Genomic DNA, 17,179 nt, shown 5'->3' on the forward strand with positions numbered 1-17,179 from the left:
AGCGCGCTCCTTTCCCCGAGGTGCTCCTCTCCCCAGGTTGGGTTTTTGCTATTTACCAAACACTTGCAAAAGCCAGTATTTAACATTAATTTAGAAATAGACTTGACAAAACAAGTTTAATTTCAGGTCCATCCAGCAGTCCGTTTAGGTATGCTGCTAACAACATCTGTTTGTATTTTAACCCAAAACATTACCTCTCTCTGTTTTGCTCCTGAAGTTGGCTTTTGTTGGGTATGGAAGAACTTGCCCAAGAATTGCCCTCTCCTTTCTATAGCCCCAGGCTTTGCAGTTTCACCACCGCTTTGATGCCTTTGCTCTTGTGCTGCAGCTCAGCAAGGCGGCCCCTAGCCTCACTGTGCCGCTAAATAATGTATTTACATGCAGATTAATATATCTGGCAAAGAACAGTAAAGGGAAGACTTTGAATATGCTTAATGCAAGACAGCCTAGAATAGGTCATTTACTTGCAATTCCTGTTTTTCGGCAGTTGGTCGTATTCTAAAAGAATAGGTTAATATTCTTATGCCTAACAGTTGTAACTCATTTCCAATCGATACAAGCTGAACTCGTGTATTTTGGGGGTAAAGACAGGGCCTATACCTTGGACAGAAAATTTTGTTCTCTTGTTTTGCTTTGAGAAGATTTCAATATAAATCTTACGTATATAAATCAGTATAAATCTTACATGCAAACTTTCCAAAATATATTAAAAAAGTATCTGCTTTAAGCAAGTGCTTAATTTAAGCCTGACATGTGATTTGCCAAACAAAGTTATGACTAAGGCAACACATAGTTTGTTCAGTAGGACCAAAATTTGCTCCGGTGTGATTCATCAATGAGTAAGAGTGATGCTATCTGGAGTTTTAAACTAAGCACAGATTTGAATAATGACCTGGGTTTTTTGGAAGAGCAGCTAGCTAAGCAAGAAAAGGAAAAAAAACTAAAATCTGTGAAGAATTCTGTGGTTGATATCACTACCTATTTTAAGCTATGAGTCAGTGAGCTATCACATGGATTTGCACAGAAATATCAAAGCAAATCCCACTTCAAGCCCACACCACTTCCCAATATATATCCTCACTCATCGATTCCAAACTGAGTGAACTGAGTGTGTTTGTCTGAAATAAAAGCAGAAGAGAGCAGAGCTACAGCAACAGTTAACTTTTTTAAAACAAAGACTCTAATTTTCTGTGAAACTTCTGCCTATTCTAATTTACAGCTGAACTGAGAAGAGATATGCAGTCAACAAGTGACATTTGCTGAGCTAAATCAGTGGAGTCTTCATGATGTGCGCGGAGATCAAGGGAGGCAAATTGTGCTGCAAAATTGCAAAAAAAAAATTCTAAAATGACAGAGATGGCAACTTGTGCAAATATTCTTTAATAATAATGATTGAAAGAGCTGCAGCTGTCATGCAAAGCCTGACACCTGACATATTTCTTCAATATTGTAAGCTTATTGGGATATAAATATGAGACACCTCTGGATACATGAAACATCATTTGTAGTGGTTCATATTATGAAACATGAAGCCAATTACTGTGCTAGAAGAAAACATAACTCAGTCTGTTACAGAATATTTTTCTGTATCCTAGTGAAAGATGAAGGCTTGACAGACTTTCATATTTTCCAGAATATTCTGCAATGTATTGCAAGTTGCTGCCAGATGTAAAGTCCTCTGGAAATTAAAAGAAAGATTTAGGCAATATTTTTAATGGTATATTCAGAATTGCAACATTTATACATCGGAAGATGAAAAAAAAAAATATTGTTTTGCACTTTTATGTCTTCATTGACCAAAAAAACTCCTATGGATTTATAAGTCCTACTGTCTTAGGACATCTTACTTTTCTTCTATAGTTTATAAAACCTGTAACTGAAGATGATTAGGACCTTCCTACTATGAAGAGTATTTAGCTGTGAATTAGCAAGCAAATGAAGAGGAGAAGTGAAAGAAGGGAAGACGACACTGGGTCATCTCATTCTTCCTTGCAAGTGTCTGCTTCAGGGAGATGAGTTCAGCTTTAGGCTTTTGCTGGGAGCCTCCTCGCCAGGGAGCAAGTTTTCTTCAGAGCCAGACTAACCAGAAGAAGCAATTAGGACAACAACAAAACACAAGGAGAAATTACTACTTTACAGAAAGGCAAGGAAGAAAAGCTCCTACTCATAAAGCACTGGATGACAGAGCAAGAAGAGGCGGTGATATGGTAGAGTCAACCCTCTCCAGATTTCTTTTGGCCCCTTTAGGCACTGGAAGCTGTTCTAAGGTCTTTCCGGAGCCTTCTCTTCTCCAGGCTGAACAAGCCCAGCTCTCTCAGTTATCCTACAGTGCACTGCTGAGATTGCTTCTCAAATAGCCAGTATAACTGATTACTTAATTTGGCAACAAACAGCTGACAAAACGACCAAGTGATTGGAGAAACTATCATATGGAAAGAGATGAGAGGCGTGCGGCTTGCTGGCGCTAACAGAGTGAAAGCTGAGGAGGGATATGATCACTGGCTGCAGAGGTATCAGCGATTACATATCAAGAGAGAATAGTTGAACAATTGTCAGAACAAGAATAAATGGATGAAAATGAACTTTGAGCAAACAGAGGTTGGAAATCAGCAGACGATTGCTACCGTGGGATGATGTTCCAATCAGAACACTGGGAGTAAAAAGTCAAATATGGTCCGATGGAGCTTAAAAAACTGCTACAGATTACAAATGCTCAGCTTAACAGCTCTGGCTGAGGCTTTCCTACAGGCAGAGCCCTTACACCACTATTCTGGGGACAGGGGTTTTGTTTTTAAGCATAGTTTTATAGCCTCAAACTAGGTTCTCTCTTTTAACATTAAACAACTAAATAGAGAGTAAGTAATGCTCACTGTGCTGCTTGGTGGGTTTCTCAGCAAGTCACACATGCAAGAAATTATTTTCCTTCAGTGATGGAGAAAACGTGTCCTCTTGGCACTGGGAGCTGGAGCTGTGAGCAGGTGGGAAAAGCAGGTCAGTTGGACTGAAGGGAAAAATGCATTTCCAAGGACACCAACCTTTGTAGAATCGTGGTTCAGTTTTCATGGCCTGTTCAAATCCATTAAGTCCTGACCTAGACATATGAGCAGGTAACCATGGCAAGAGTCCCAGCTAACACGGTTGGGAGGAGGAATAAATTTCGCTAGATTTACTTTGGAGATCAGACTGTGCTTATAACCCACTTCTTAGAAGATGCTGTAAAAAGTATTTAACCACCCATGCTTCTAAATTATCTGAAAAATTGAATAGATGCAATTGTCTACAGGGCTTAAGTAAGAGTTCATTCAGATTTCAAACAAAATATGCAGCTTCAGTTAAAAGCAGCTATTTCTGAGCATGACAGACAAGAAAACTTTAAATTCATGTTATTTACCTGAAAACACCAGGCCTTGATCCCTTCTGCAGCGGTAACATCAGAGGTTTGAAAAGAAACCTTGCTTTGTAACTTTCCTTTTTCTGAGAAATGTAAACTTCAAGATGCTTTCCTTATTCTTTGGTTCCAGAAACAAGTAGAAGAGAATGCAAACTTCTCATCAGGAGCCGTGCTTCACCTGGGTTTGTTTGGTTTTATTTTTGAAAAGCAAAGTTGAAATAACCTCTTTGATTTAGGAAGCCCCTAATTCATGGAAATTATCAAGAAGAAATCTCATTCCTTAAGAATCGTTAAAAAACCCCTAACAACAACTCTGTTGGCCTGATAGTTAAAGGCCATATAATTAGCTACAGCTCCACAACACACGTTATTAATCACATTTTGGGAAGACCCTGAGCATTACCCATTCAGATCACCTGAATGCCCCAACAGCTGGACTTGGGGGGATTCATACTGATGGCTGAAATGCAGTGACAAAATCTGCTTTCCCTCTAACTGAGTACAGCCTCAGGCTGAAGGAAGGGAGCATGAAAAGCATCGTTTCTTCCACTGGCGGTAACTTTTCAGCAAGTAAGAAGAGCAGCGAAGTGGCCTGGCTGCGGGACCACTCTCTACTACAGCAGGGTGACTGAGAGGTAGTGTGGAGTTACTACGTGGATGATGCTGTGAACTGTAGGACATGCTGCTTCCATGCCTGTTCTCCTAGAGCTGGCTGCTTTGGGAGCATCATTTGTTATCTATTCTATGACCTCAGCTTTATAATGAGTACCTCAGAAGAGCTTCACCGCTGCATGCTGTAAACCCCAAGCCTGCAAGCCCTAGAGGTTAAACCCACACCATCACTCACTCACATGCCTGCAACAGGCATCGGTATTTACACTTCCCTGTGACTGCTCCCACCAAACACACCCCCAAAGTGTGAGTGCCTGAATCAAGAGGCTCTGTTTACAGCTCCTTCAGTTAATATTCATTGCTCCTTTTTGGAAAACAAGATCTAAGCAGAGGCATCAGCTTGGGGCAGCAGAAAGGTGGTAAATAGCAGGACGGCCGCTGTGCCTCATCCTCTGCTGGGCTTGCTGCCACTGCCACCATGGGTCAATAGCTGTTTGGAGGGAGGCATCACACCGAGCCATCCCCACTGCTCCCTCTTGGCTGTCTACTTGTTCTTCACCCCACTCCCCAGGGTGAGAATGGTCTCTTTTTGGCCTGGCCTAGCTTGTACTTGCACACACTGCTGAAAAGTCTTCTGGTTCTGACCTGATTGCAGAACAGCTACATTCGCTTTTCTAAAAATACTTGACATAGACTCACAGAATGGTTTGGGTTGGAAGGGACCTTAAAGACCATCCAGTTCCAACCCCCTGCCATGGGCGGGGACACCTTTCACTAGACCAGGTAAACATCTTGAAGATATTCATTTCCTAAAAGTTTTAAGATCGAAATCAATATACCCATTACACTTTCATTTGGTAAATAATTGCGTTCATTTTGCTGCAGGTTCAACTATTCTCATGATACACTTCACTCCCTCTTGCTGTTTAATCCATTATTTTATGAGATACTTGAGTTACCTTTATCAGATAGTTAATGAGAGGATTACTGTAGATAGATAATGACAACATCTTCCTCTGGAAACTAATTAATAGAAATGCAGCATTCATGTCCTTTGGAATTTGCTCAGTTTAAACCTTTTGCTAATGAAGCACAAGAAATCATTACAAAATACTCAGAGTTGCTTTGAGGTTTGTTAGAAACATACGAAGCCCATTGTATATTTAGGTACTGCTTAATAGGAAATGGTCTTTTCAAAAGTGAAAGCCTTTTGGCCTCAGCTCTGGAAAACGAATGTGCATTTTTAATCATGCACAGTGGTTCACAGCGCTCGACCTTAAATGTGCAGAGATGGTTTTACAAGGCTGGGGCACGGGCCAGGCGATGGGAACACTCCCATCTGCAGGTGGGGTCTGCTGAACAAAGCCACCCAGACACCTGAGCTGCTTCGCTGTCACCTCCTGTCCTAGGGTTGATTCAGGCCAGATACAAGGAATAAATTCTTCTCCGTGAGGGTGGTGAGGAGCTGGCACAGGTTGCGCAGAGAAGCTGTAGCTGCCCCATCCCTGGCAGTGTTCAAGGCCAGGTTGGACGGGGCTTGGAGCAACCTGGTCTAGTGGAAGGTGTCCCTGCTTGTGGCAGGGGTTGGAAGTGGATGATCTTTAAGGTCCCTTTCAGCCCAAACCATTCTAGGATTCTATGATCAGGAGGGCAAGTGTGCAGGAACAGCAGAGAGAGCTGTTTGGGGGACAGACGTGATAACATCTTGTTGTACAGATTCCGTAATTAATTTTAATTTACTTAATTCAGAATTTAGTCTTTGGGGAGGAAGATGAAAAAGTTGCTTCATAAACTGACAATGGGCGATTGTTCTCGGCTTCTTATCCTGGAGGCACATGGGATAATGAGAGCTATAGAAATGCTTGGACAGATTGATTATAGAGAGTAGATAGGAGTCCCCGGGCACAGGCTTCCCGTACATTTGCAGAGTAATGGATACCTCCTCGCTCCTCGGGTGTACGTCACCGCTCCCTGCCTTCACAAGAAATTAAACTGGCTTTGTCTGAATCCAGCTACTGGGGGGCAAATGTGCCAATATCAAAATAAGAAATACAGAAGAGAGCAGGCGAATTGGACCAAATTGTCCATCTCTTAGTGGGCAGGAGTGACACGGTTCAAAATAAAAATCTGGAGCCATTAGTAATTTCTGATTTGAGAGGGGAATTGAACAGATTTCGATCTAGACTGCACCCCCCACCCCCCCCTTTCCACATGGAAGAGTTCTTTATGGAGTGACTCAAAAAGATACCCAGTGCAAGATCACTTCAAAGCGCCAGATCAGGGGGCGATGCTCCAAAAATGGCACCTAGTTACATTTATCTGACTTCTTGGGTTCAGTATGTGGAAAAATAAAATTCCTCTGCAAAAGCAAATTCTCATTTGAAGACCTACAGCTTGGGTGGTTAATGAGGTGGTTACGGATATAACCTCTGCCAGAAAAATCATCCCTTCGTCGAGCATTGAATCTACAGACAACAGCAGTTGGAGAAATGATGTTATTAAAATTCTAATGTGGAAATTCCTAATACTTTCCCCCTGCATACATAAAAATAAAATGATATAAATATAAAAGAAATCCAACAGATGTAGCGTCATATGGACTCGCTTAATGGCAACGCTTAGCCTTTCAAAAAAAGATTTACATCCACATTCACTACTAAACTTGACATTTGCATTGAATAATTCATAATTTGTTGCTTGCTGTGCTTTGCTGCCTTTCTTATATTCCTAAGTAATATTAGCTCTGCTGTTAGTGAAGTAGCTCCGTTCTAACAAATGCAGATATTTTCTTGTTACTCTGAAAAACGTGACTATGTGTTCAGCTAAACCCCAGTTACAACTTCCCCAGCAAGAACTCTGCCTGTAAATAGAAATGCTCTGCTCAGATTTAATTCACACCATTGCTGGGCTTCAGCCTATTTCTCCCACAACTATTCCAAGTATTTTAACAGGAATCGCGTGCAGCTTGGACCCATGCTGCCATGCCAACGCGTGTCTCATTTTAAGACAAACCCATACCACCTAACCCTTTGTACAGGTGCCAGCGAGGTGCTGTCAAGGCTCTTCCACCAAGCCATGGAGACCTCCCTTCAAAGCCATACATCTCCACTGCACTCTGACCTGCAGGCAAAAGGAGAGGGGTGTGAAGAGGCACCTGGATTCAGCACCTGCACAGAAACCTGTCAAAGTGGGTGCTGACACAGAACTTCACATGCAATTTTTCTATAAAAGTTACTGGCCTGTTGCAGGTTTTAGGGTTGCAAATACCATGCGTGTGCTTTCATAAATCTCCTGAAGTTTGCACTTAATTTTAAAATTAATTTATTTTACTTTATTTATGCATTTATTTTTTAATTTCAATTCTAGCACTTTACTGTCTGCTTTAACCATTCTGTCATAACCAAGTTAGCAATTACAAAGGTTTAGGAGGTAGTACCAGGTTTTACCTGGCACTTACTCTGCAACCGTGAGAGAAGCACCGGGTTGGTGCCTGTGTGGACCTGCGGGCTCTGCCCCCATCAGTCACTGTCTGGCCTTTTTCTCAGGGGAAGGTTTCTTAATCTATTCATTCATACTAATGGATCAAATAGCACAACACAAATCCATTTCACTACTACAGCACACACTGAAGGGCCTGAAAACCTTATTGTTTAATTAATTTGGTCTTTTTCCTCCCCAGCGGACAAGCTTGCTTCCTTCACCTGGAGACAGAGCACTCTTCTGCATTGTGCTCCAAGGACTTCACTCGATGACCCCATATCCACAAACTCAAAGCACAGGTACTTGGTAAATCTTTCAATGTGGTTTTTCCCCCCCCCCCCCCCTTTTTTTTTAATTATTTTTTATTTTTTAAACTGTATTTTAAATAGTTTATACTACTTTTATATAAGCTTAACTAAGCTTTTATATAAACCTTTTAGTTCAACTTCCACTCACATATACGATCAGGGTTTACTAAGCAAGAAGAGTTCTTGCAAAGCATCCCAGGGCAGCCTGAGGGCTGTGGGATGGGAATGTGGAAATCTCATGTTTAATAACTGGAGTGAGGACATCACTGATGCTCCTCACTGCTCCATCACTAATTTTGGAGGTTCCTGCCAATCAAGAGAGCGTGCAAGAAGGACGTCAAGACCTGGCCCATAAGGTACAATGACTTTCCTCATAACTAAGACAAGTTCAGGGTCTAGCACCTGGAAGAACACAATCCAGGAGTGCAGCATGGGCTGGATCTGCCCGGCTGGGGAGCAGCTCTGTGGCAAAGACCTCAGGTCCTGGAGGACACAAGCTCAACAGGTGTGAACAATGTGCAGCTGTGGCAATGAAAACCAACAAGATGTTGGGCTACATTAACAAGGGCATCAGTAGCAGAGATAAAGGACTCATTATCCTGCTCTACTCAGCGATTGTTAGGACACACCTGGACACTGTGTTCAGTTTTGGTCCCTGCTCTACAGAAAAGATGTGGACAGTCTGGAGAGGGTCCAGAGAAGGAGAGAAGAGCAGAGCAAAGGAGAGGAGAGGAGAAAAAAGATAAAAAAGTTTTCCCTTATTTTTCAGCTGTAAATCTTCCTTTTTTAACTCAGGAGCAGAGAGAAGCTCCCATGATTGAGAACTAGAAATGGCAAACCCCAATAGTTTTTGTTATTTTTATGACTTTTTTTCTTCCTAGAGAAAAATCAGCAAGAGCAGCAAGAAATGATTTTCCTGGAACTGAAAATGAGTGATATTTCTACTGGGAGTTAACAGAATACTTCTCTTTCAAAAAGGCCTAAAATGATGGTGATTTGATGAGATGGAAACTTCTGAGGTTAGATTAAAAAGAAGTCTTATTCTGTAAACCTGTTTTCTGTCTGAAAAGTTGGTGGTTCCTCATAGTACAGACTCTGCAACTCTCCACTGCTGATGTTCACAGTTCACATGCTGTAAGTACATTTTATCTATTATATAGAATCATAGAATCATAATGGTTAGGGCGGGAAAGGACCTTAAGGTATCTTAGATGTTTTTTCTTTTTTTTTTTTTTTGCATTGCAGCCTTAATTTTGGTACCTTGACATTTCCACAGGGCAAGAATGCTTATTCTTCCTCATCTCTACAGTCTCTCACCATCACTGGGTTTAAGTAACAGTTAACAGGTATTAACATTATTAGCAAAGTGAAATCATTAACACCCACGGGACTCACCTGCAAATGTTCTGTGCCAGTGGACCTGGATGTAGACATGGCTGTAACAGCCTTTGTTCTCCCATCCCAAACCATACCTGGTTTAGCACTGCTCAAAGCCAGGCTCAAGTGGTGGCTCAGGCTCAGTTTGCTCACTTCGTTGGTATTGATTTCTGCCAGTCAGCCTGAAATGCCGGCGGATGCTGTGGGTGCGCGGTCATTCTCTTTGACTTGTGGTCACCTGTGCTAATGCTTTCTTGAGGTTTGTACACAGGAATGCATGGGGATGCTCTCACTCTGCCTCTCCACTCCGCTTTGTCCTGGGTGAGCATGTCAAAACCCTTCCCATTTCTCCCATGTTTTCCAAAATAGGAATTTCCATAAACTTATGTACACATATATATATATTTCTGCTCTAAACCCTAACCCCTTATCTTCTGCTGGGATGGCACTCAATTACAAACACTTCTCTTGCAGCAGGTAAAAATGTGAGAGATTAAATCTCTCCAGAATGTGCTTTTGAGGGGAGTATTTCAAATCTCTGATTATTTTTACTTTTTTTCCTTAAGCAACAACAAATTGCAGAAGCTGGCAGAGAAATGAGCTATGGAGGCCTGACTTCCCGCTGCTCAGCTTTCAAATGCAAAATAATGTATTACCATTCCACTTGAAATAATGGCTTCCAACACAGGGTCGCCAAGAGGCTGGTGGGACTTTTTGGGGTACATATGCTTGGGTAGTGTTATTGCAGTGACACACCACCAGCCCCTGCTGTAACAGATGCATTTGGGCAATACTGTAGGAGATAGGTGAGCATGTGCTTGTCTTTTACAGTGCGCCTCTTGTCCCTGGTAGCGCAAGGGTACATAAACCAGACTGAGAGAGGCAGCAATGGGGCAGAGATGCTCAGCATGGTGGAATGCAGGCTCACAGGGGCCCCAGGAAGCCCCCGGGCTCGTGATCGGGGGGCAGACAAATTCATTTTTGGTAGGATTTTTTTGTTTTTTAAAGCCTCAAAGTGTTTTTCTAGAGTTGACTCAACACCAGTGTGAACTGTGCTTGCACTGGATTGTGAACTAAATTATCTGTTTCTGTGTTTGGGATTTTGTAAATCAGTAATGTGCTTAAACCACTGGGTATTTTGGGTGAATCCTGAAACATGAAGTTAATACTGATAAAAACAGCAGAGAGAGGGAGGGGACCAAGGGCCATGTTGCTGGAGCGGGTCTGTTTTGACTTTGATGAGAAGGTCCTGGGTTACATGAGCAAAAGCTTCGACAGCCACTGGCTTCCCCAACTTACCCTTCGGATGTTGCAGCCGATGGTACTGCCTTCCCAGAGGACACAGCAGGCAAACTAAGGATTTGCAGTCTTATCTGTAAATTCTCTTGGCTTTTATGCATTTAAATCAACCTCAGCATTGTTGGTTGCTACTTAATTTGATAGTGGTGCCCATGGCCCCATTTAAGACTGGGCATTCCATTGTGGCATCTTACAAATACACAGGAAGACATAGGCCCTGCCCCGAAGAGAACATCACAGTAACTTTTTTTTCTGGTGATTTAATCATAATATTGACAACTTTATCAAAAATTACAAAACTGATATTAAAAAAATCTCTAATTCTTAGTAAGACTAGAATGGGTTTTTTTTTAAAAATAGAAAAGCACTTTTATGCTACGGCTCTTCTGGAATTCTCACATTACAACCCTACATAGCAAAATACAAACTGTAGCTAAGAAAGGTAGCAGTCCTAAGGTAATTCAGTCCACCATGAGCCCTCTAATATCTCTATACCATCAAACTCAGGGACTCCAAAAGGATATCACATTACTTAGACACCTTCTGCAGAGCTGATTTAGGAAATACCTTTAAATTTTAAGCTCTTTTTAACCCCTAAAACCTCAGACTGTGAGGATAACAGACCTGGGACATCAGAGGTGGGTTGGGGTTTTTTTTGATTTTTGCAAGTTTTTCTTTTTAAACTATGTGGATATTATTTTTGCAGCTGATACCAGCCAAACATTTTCTGTCAGAAGTGAAAATATGAAGAAAATCCATTGAAATAAATGAAAATATTTTTTTTATGGTGTTCACAAAATGCACCATAATAGAAAGAGGAATATTTCCTTTAATTTGAATGTCATCTGAATGACTCAACCACATTGTCACCCACTTAGCAAAAGAAAGCATAATAAATAAATAAATAAATAGACAAGAATATGTAACACTTTACATTCTCAAAGAATCATGTCGTTCCCTAATCTACTGAGATACTGCTTGACATCGTGGGCTCACTTCACTCAGCCAGTTCAGTTTCGTGTGATTGTGCCATATTAATGACATATAAAGTGGTGTTCCACTTTCCACAATGGAGTATTTTTTTTTTCCACCTTTTAAATATAGGAATTCTCTCTTAAATTAGAAAGTAGGCAAAAAGTACTTTTTAAATTTTCATTTTTAAGTCTTCTATTAGAAAAAATATAGATTTATTAAACAAAAAATAATAAGATAGAAAGAAGGGTTGGGCCTCCATCAAAAAAGTATATTATGCTTCAATGCAAAGAGAAAGAAATGGCTCTATGGGCAAAATTCAAGTATGAGTGACCAGTTTTTTAATCATAAAGTAGGTGCAACATTTTTTAAAATGTTACAACACTGCATGACCTGTAATGCTCACAATATTTACATTAACTGCTTACATGAAACCATAAAAACTCTAAAAGAGAAAAAAAATTGGTATGGACTGAAACAAGCTACTCCTAGCACCCACATCAATGCCATTATTAACCAATGAAATCAAGTGCACAAAAATACTTTACATAGTCTACTGATGTAAAGTATACATTGGTGAGGAAGTACAAACCTAATTAGTTAAAACGCCAAAAGAAGGGGTCAGTCAATACAAACTCGGTTCTAGGACAGAAAGCAAAGGGAGGAAGAACCTAAATCGAGACAGGCGCTCGCACACGCACACATACACACGCACGCATGTAATGATGAGTTAAAACCCACGCGGGTGTGGAAAGACAGTGGGAAAGCAGCTGGCGTGGACAATGGCCAACAGCAACTGTTTGAATGAACACGTCAACGCAGGACAGAAAAGCGTGAGCTAAACTACACCCCCAAAAGACAGAAGTTGAGAAAAATAATAAAGAAAATCAATCACTTCACATGAGCTTGCATGGAGGACGGTGGCGTTACAGAAAAGACAAATGAACCTACCCCATGGAAGGAAGGGCTCCTGCCTCCAGGCCCCTGTAGCCAGTGCAGCTATTGCGATCCCTTGGGCTGGGGGGAAGGAGGAGTGGGAGCTGTTCTGCCAGACATGAGAAAGCCCAAGAGCGAGCCCAGAGGTAGTGCTGCGTGCCCTGGCACGCGAGAGCCGAGGCTGGGAATGCCGCCGGGTCCCGTCGTCCTCGGGGACGGCTGGTCTCGGTCATGTCCTTCAGAGAGAGGAGTCTGGGACTTGGGCAAGGTGGATGGGAAGAGGAGCAATGACTTGTGATCCTGGCGCCGAGTGCTGGGTGTCTGGAGAGTGGCGATACTGCCAGCTTCCCAGGATGCTGATCCCTGCCAGTCCTTAGCTAGAGAGTGAGATTTGGGAATTCAGGGAAGGGGGAAAAAGGGAAATCTGAGGTAAGTGGTGGCCCTGGACGAAGAGGTGGGGGTTACGTATGCCACTCCAGGACCAGGAATGGTGAACTGAGAGTTATGTCAGGAAGCCTTGAAATCAGAGGATGTCATTGCTTCCACCACCATCACCACCATCCGTGTTAAAAAGAAAATGAAATAAAATGGAAATAATGTTGTGCTACACTTCCGTTCGTTAATTTTATAATGGCTCATAGCTTTAGACTTTTAAATCTGTAGTGTATTAATTTTTTCTACATATGTTTCACATTTCTCACTTAATATAACATAAATAATTTGGTTAATAGATTTAACCTGCACATTTCAGCCACATTAATATATATAAGAATCTGTTAATGGTATAAATAATTCTTTTTAAATAAAATAAATCTGATATGTTACATAATACTGATAAAAATTACTGTTGCTAATAGTTTTGTAAGCCACCCTTAATTTTTTTTTGTTTTAATACTGTGAGATGGGTACTGGAATTACTTTTACGAACGCTGCGGAGCATGCCCTTTCATTCTACTGCAAAACCAAACTGTAATCAATACTGATCACATCATTAAAGCAGGGCCTCTGCCCCCTTAAAAGTAAACACGATGGTTAATGACGTTAGATAATTTAAGCTAATAAATCTAGGGGTTTTGAGGGGTCAATGTTATGGGGGATATAAACTGTTTAGTTTCTCAGGTGGCTATGAAACTTTAACTACAGAAATGGTTGACTAAAATAGTCCATCTACTTTTTTCTCTTTTTAATAAAATCTACAGCATTCTACTTTAAAAGCTACGTAAATAAAAACGCAACTGACAGTTGCAGCCTTTGAATTATTAATTAGAGCTGTGATCCCACATCCCATTAGGAATCTGCAAGTTTGCACTCTCCTACAGAGACCTGAAATGGAGTACAGTACTTCCAGGCAAGGTTCATTCCAAACAGACAGTATCAATGAACACTCAGTGGCGTGAAGTGTATGTCATAATTAAGGTATTACATAATCATGCCTTCTCTCTGCTGTTAAATACAAAAACAGCATCTTTTACATTATCATATAAAAGCATTTAGGCTGTATTTTTATTTATCACTTTACACTGGTAGTCTCTTGTATGTGTACTCAATAGAAACCAAAGAATTTTGTACACTATTTTTTGTACAATAAAAGATAAAGTGTGCATTAGGTACGCTTGTACATGACAATATTGTACAATATTTACATTTCAGATATCACCATGAAATTCTGTATTATCTATATACACAATGAAAATTTCTCAGAAACATTTGGACTATTCCTTATAATCACAATTTTAGTATTATAGAAAAAAAAATTTCAGTAATCATCTGACATTGTTACTGCAACCTTTCAAGATTTCTGATTGGCTTATCCAGCAACCACTATCCCTCCTAATCATCAAAAATATTGTACCACTAATCCACGTAGCACCCTGTGATGGTATCTATCTGTCTTCATATAAATATTGATATAACCATGTCTATATCAATACCTACATAGAGACCTATGTGCATGTTCATTTTGATAAGTACTGGACCAGTAACAAAGACATTCAATGTTATCTAGAGATCTTCCTCCTCTTGGGTTTTGGAGGCTTCACTTGTCTGTCTCCCTGTGGGATTTGGTGGACCTAAAAATAAGTATATTTAGAAGTTAGCACAGAATATTGGTCAAAGTAACCAGCCAGTAACAAATGAGCTACAGGATTGCTTGAGGTGTTCTTATGAAACAGTTCTTATTACTTTAGGTATACATGGAAGCCCGAATTAGGGGGAACTTTAAGAACTTTAAGGCACTGGGGAGAAAAAGGTTGATGCTGCAACCTGTGTGCCTTGAGCCTCGGCTACCTTGGAGAAAGGTACCAGCTACAGTAATTGTGAAAGTGCATAAGCGGGAACTGAACCCAAAACTGAAATTATGTCAAATTCTTGGAGACAAACCTTTACACAGATTCGTGACAAGAGCAAGAGAGTAGGAAGTAGGTGGTGAGAAAATATCACTAATGGAAAAATAAGAGGAGTGAAATTCAGGTCTGTGGTAGCATTATTATGGAACTAGCTATGTTTAGCAAACTGTCTTCATTTAATTTTTAAAAGGAAATACTCAATTTCAAGCTAAATGCTAGATTAGTTTGAGCATGAAACAGTTTTTCATCACTGTCTGCTCAGTAAAAATCACAACTTAATTGGAAGAAGAGCTGTGGAGGAAGGCGCTGAGCGTGGAATACCACCACCATCTGTCGGTGGAAGCCAGCTGCTGTTCTGGGAAGAGCAGTCTGCAGCTTTCCAACAGCAGGCAAGCAACAGCAGCAAATCCTTCAGCAAGGCGCTATATTATTTCCCTGGGTCTGTCCTGAATTCCTTCAGACCGCTAACATTTACTATGTATTTATTGGCTCTTACCAGTAGAAATAATTCTTTGAGCTAATGATCTTGTTTGCACGTGCTTTTCATTTAAAATGTCACTGGTATCTGAACAGTAGTAGTTAAAGAAAATGCAAGTCACTAAAAAGAGAACCACTGATTCCCTAGGAGTGCTTCTAGGAAGCACAGTCTTTATGGAAATAAACTCTGGTCACAAAATTTGTGACCAGATAATTTAAATATAAATCAAGACTAGGTAATGACACTCAGGCTGGTACATCAGCTTGTCTGCATTATGAAACAACCAGATGAGCAAATCCAATTACAGCAGTTTCCCCTGAGCCAGTTATATCACAGTTAAAATGCATATACCATACAGTTTGTAGTATCACTGGCTTTATAAATAAAAAAAAAAAAGGTAGCAGAATGTTCCAGTCCAAACACGTCAGTGGTGGTGTAACCGACACAGGAGATGTGTGTGCCAAACACATACCCCACATTTATTTGTAACAGACCTACAATCAGATACTGCTTTCCTTTTCCTTCCAAAGACAAGAGGAAAAGGCGCATTGTTTTAAATCAAAACTCAATCTCATTTTGTAAAACTCAGAAGTTTAAACAAAAGATTGGTTTTGTTATTACTTAGAGCAGCCATTAAAAGCTACTGCATAACTTATTTAATATTTCTTGGTGGTTCTGAAATCAGCTCTAAGCCTCCAGTTCTGTATACATTTCCTTTTATACACTCCAGAAGCTCCCCTGTAGTTTTACTACTACTTCTAAATATGCACATATACAAGCATCTTCAGTACTGAGCACTGAGTATCAGGAAAAAGGCATTTCTGTATTCAAATGTGTTATAATTAATAATTTGAGAAATCACTATTGATAAGATATGGGAAGTTTCATGTGCTCTGGTAAGACTTTTGCATTTCTAAGTGTGCTTCAATAAAATTACGGTCATGTTTTAAGTATGAAGACAAATACATTATATAAACCACATTTTATACTAGAAAGATTTGGGGCTTACAAATAACAGTGTAATTATTGTAGACAAAACACTGTTAGATTTGATATTAGGAATACTCTTCTTGTTTTTTTTTAACTTACCTTTCCTGATGGTATCTTTCATTTCACATGAGGAAAACTTTATTCAAAGAGTTTTACATTCAAAAGAATGATGCTTTTAAATGCAGTTTCAATATCTTGCTACTCAAACAGAAAACAAATGAGCTTGATTTTGTGTCACTAGTCAGAGAAAACCCCTGGAATATGAGCGAGACTGGAACTAAGCCAAATATTATCAGGCTGCATGTGTAAAAGTATGCCCAGGAATCTCTTTGTGAAAAATAATATAATTGGCAACACAACCAAAATCCTACAATTTTCCCCATTTTTTTCAGAATGATTAGACATTTGCAAACATTTTTAATGCAGGAGAAATATTGAAATTTCCATGTTATTTAAGAAAATAGAAACAAAATTTATGTTAGAAAGCAACCCAAACCAACACTCTCAGTCTTCACATGCAGAAACATAGAAAAAGGAGATTATTGCTAATGTGAGAAGAAACTTACATTCCCAGACATTTTGTCTAGTTCACTCATGGCCTCATGTATAGCAGCTTCTAAATGGTTATTTAGCTTTCCACTTCTAGGAAGAAAAAAAATAACACCATTAATAATTCTTAGTAACAGAGAAAAAATTAAATAAATTTAAAAACCCCAATAAACACATTAACTCTTTGGACATATTCTACTAACTGTAGAGCCTCCAGCTTGTTACAGCACAAATAAGCAAGGTCACACCTATAGACCATATTATGGTCTATACTAAAGGCTTGTGTTACAGAAGAAGAATTAAAGCCAGCACTTCAACAAGTTGTATGGTTAGTTACAATATCCACAAGTCAATTACACCCATGAATAAAAAGCAGGAACACTTCATGGTAACATAGCATTTTGTGCAATCTTTTTTTTTTAATCATTAGCAAAGGGCCAGA

The 17,179-nt window shown here is 40.1% G+C and overlaps 1 protein-coding gene and 1 long non-coding RNA gene across 18 annotated transcripts in view; both read right to left on the reverse strand.

The window, feature by feature from the left end:
- Positions 1-7,361: 7,361 nt before the first annotated feature.
- On the reverse strand, positions 7,362-7,828 carry LOC115608309. Its single transcript, XR_003991501.1, has 2 exons — positions 7,504-7,828; positions 7,362-7,449 (listed from the first exon to the last, which is right to left on the reverse strand). It is a non-coding gene; the product is annotated as an uncharacterized LOC115608309 (long non-coding RNA).
- Positions 7,829-10,173: 2,345 nt separating this feature from the next.
- Positions 10,174-17,179, reverse strand: part of MBD5 (methyl-CpG binding domain protein 5) — a 152,088-nt gene continuing 145,082 nt past the window's right edge. For 16 of the 17 annotated variants that reach the window (XM_030486981.1, XM_030486977.1, XM_030486982.1 and 13 more), the window contains 2 exons: positions 16,755-16,830; positions 10,174-14,444 (listed from right to left, as the gene is read on the reverse strand). In XM_030486981.1, the coding sequence (XP_030342841.1) occupies positions 14,373-14,444; positions 16,755-16,830 (148 nt within the window). In that variant the 3' untranslated portion in view covers positions 10,174-14,372. The remainder of the gene's footprint in view (positions 14,445-16,754; positions 16,831-17,179) is intronic. The other variant, XM_030486992.1, reaches the window with a different exon arrangement.

Source organism: Strigops habroptila, chromosome 5 (genome assembly GCF_004027225.2).
Source record: "Strigops habroptila isolate Jane chromosome 5, bStrHab1.2.pri, whole genome shotgun sequence".
Lineage (NCBI taxonomy): Eukaryota > Metazoa > Chordata > Aves > Psittaciformes > Psittacidae > Strigops > Strigops habroptila.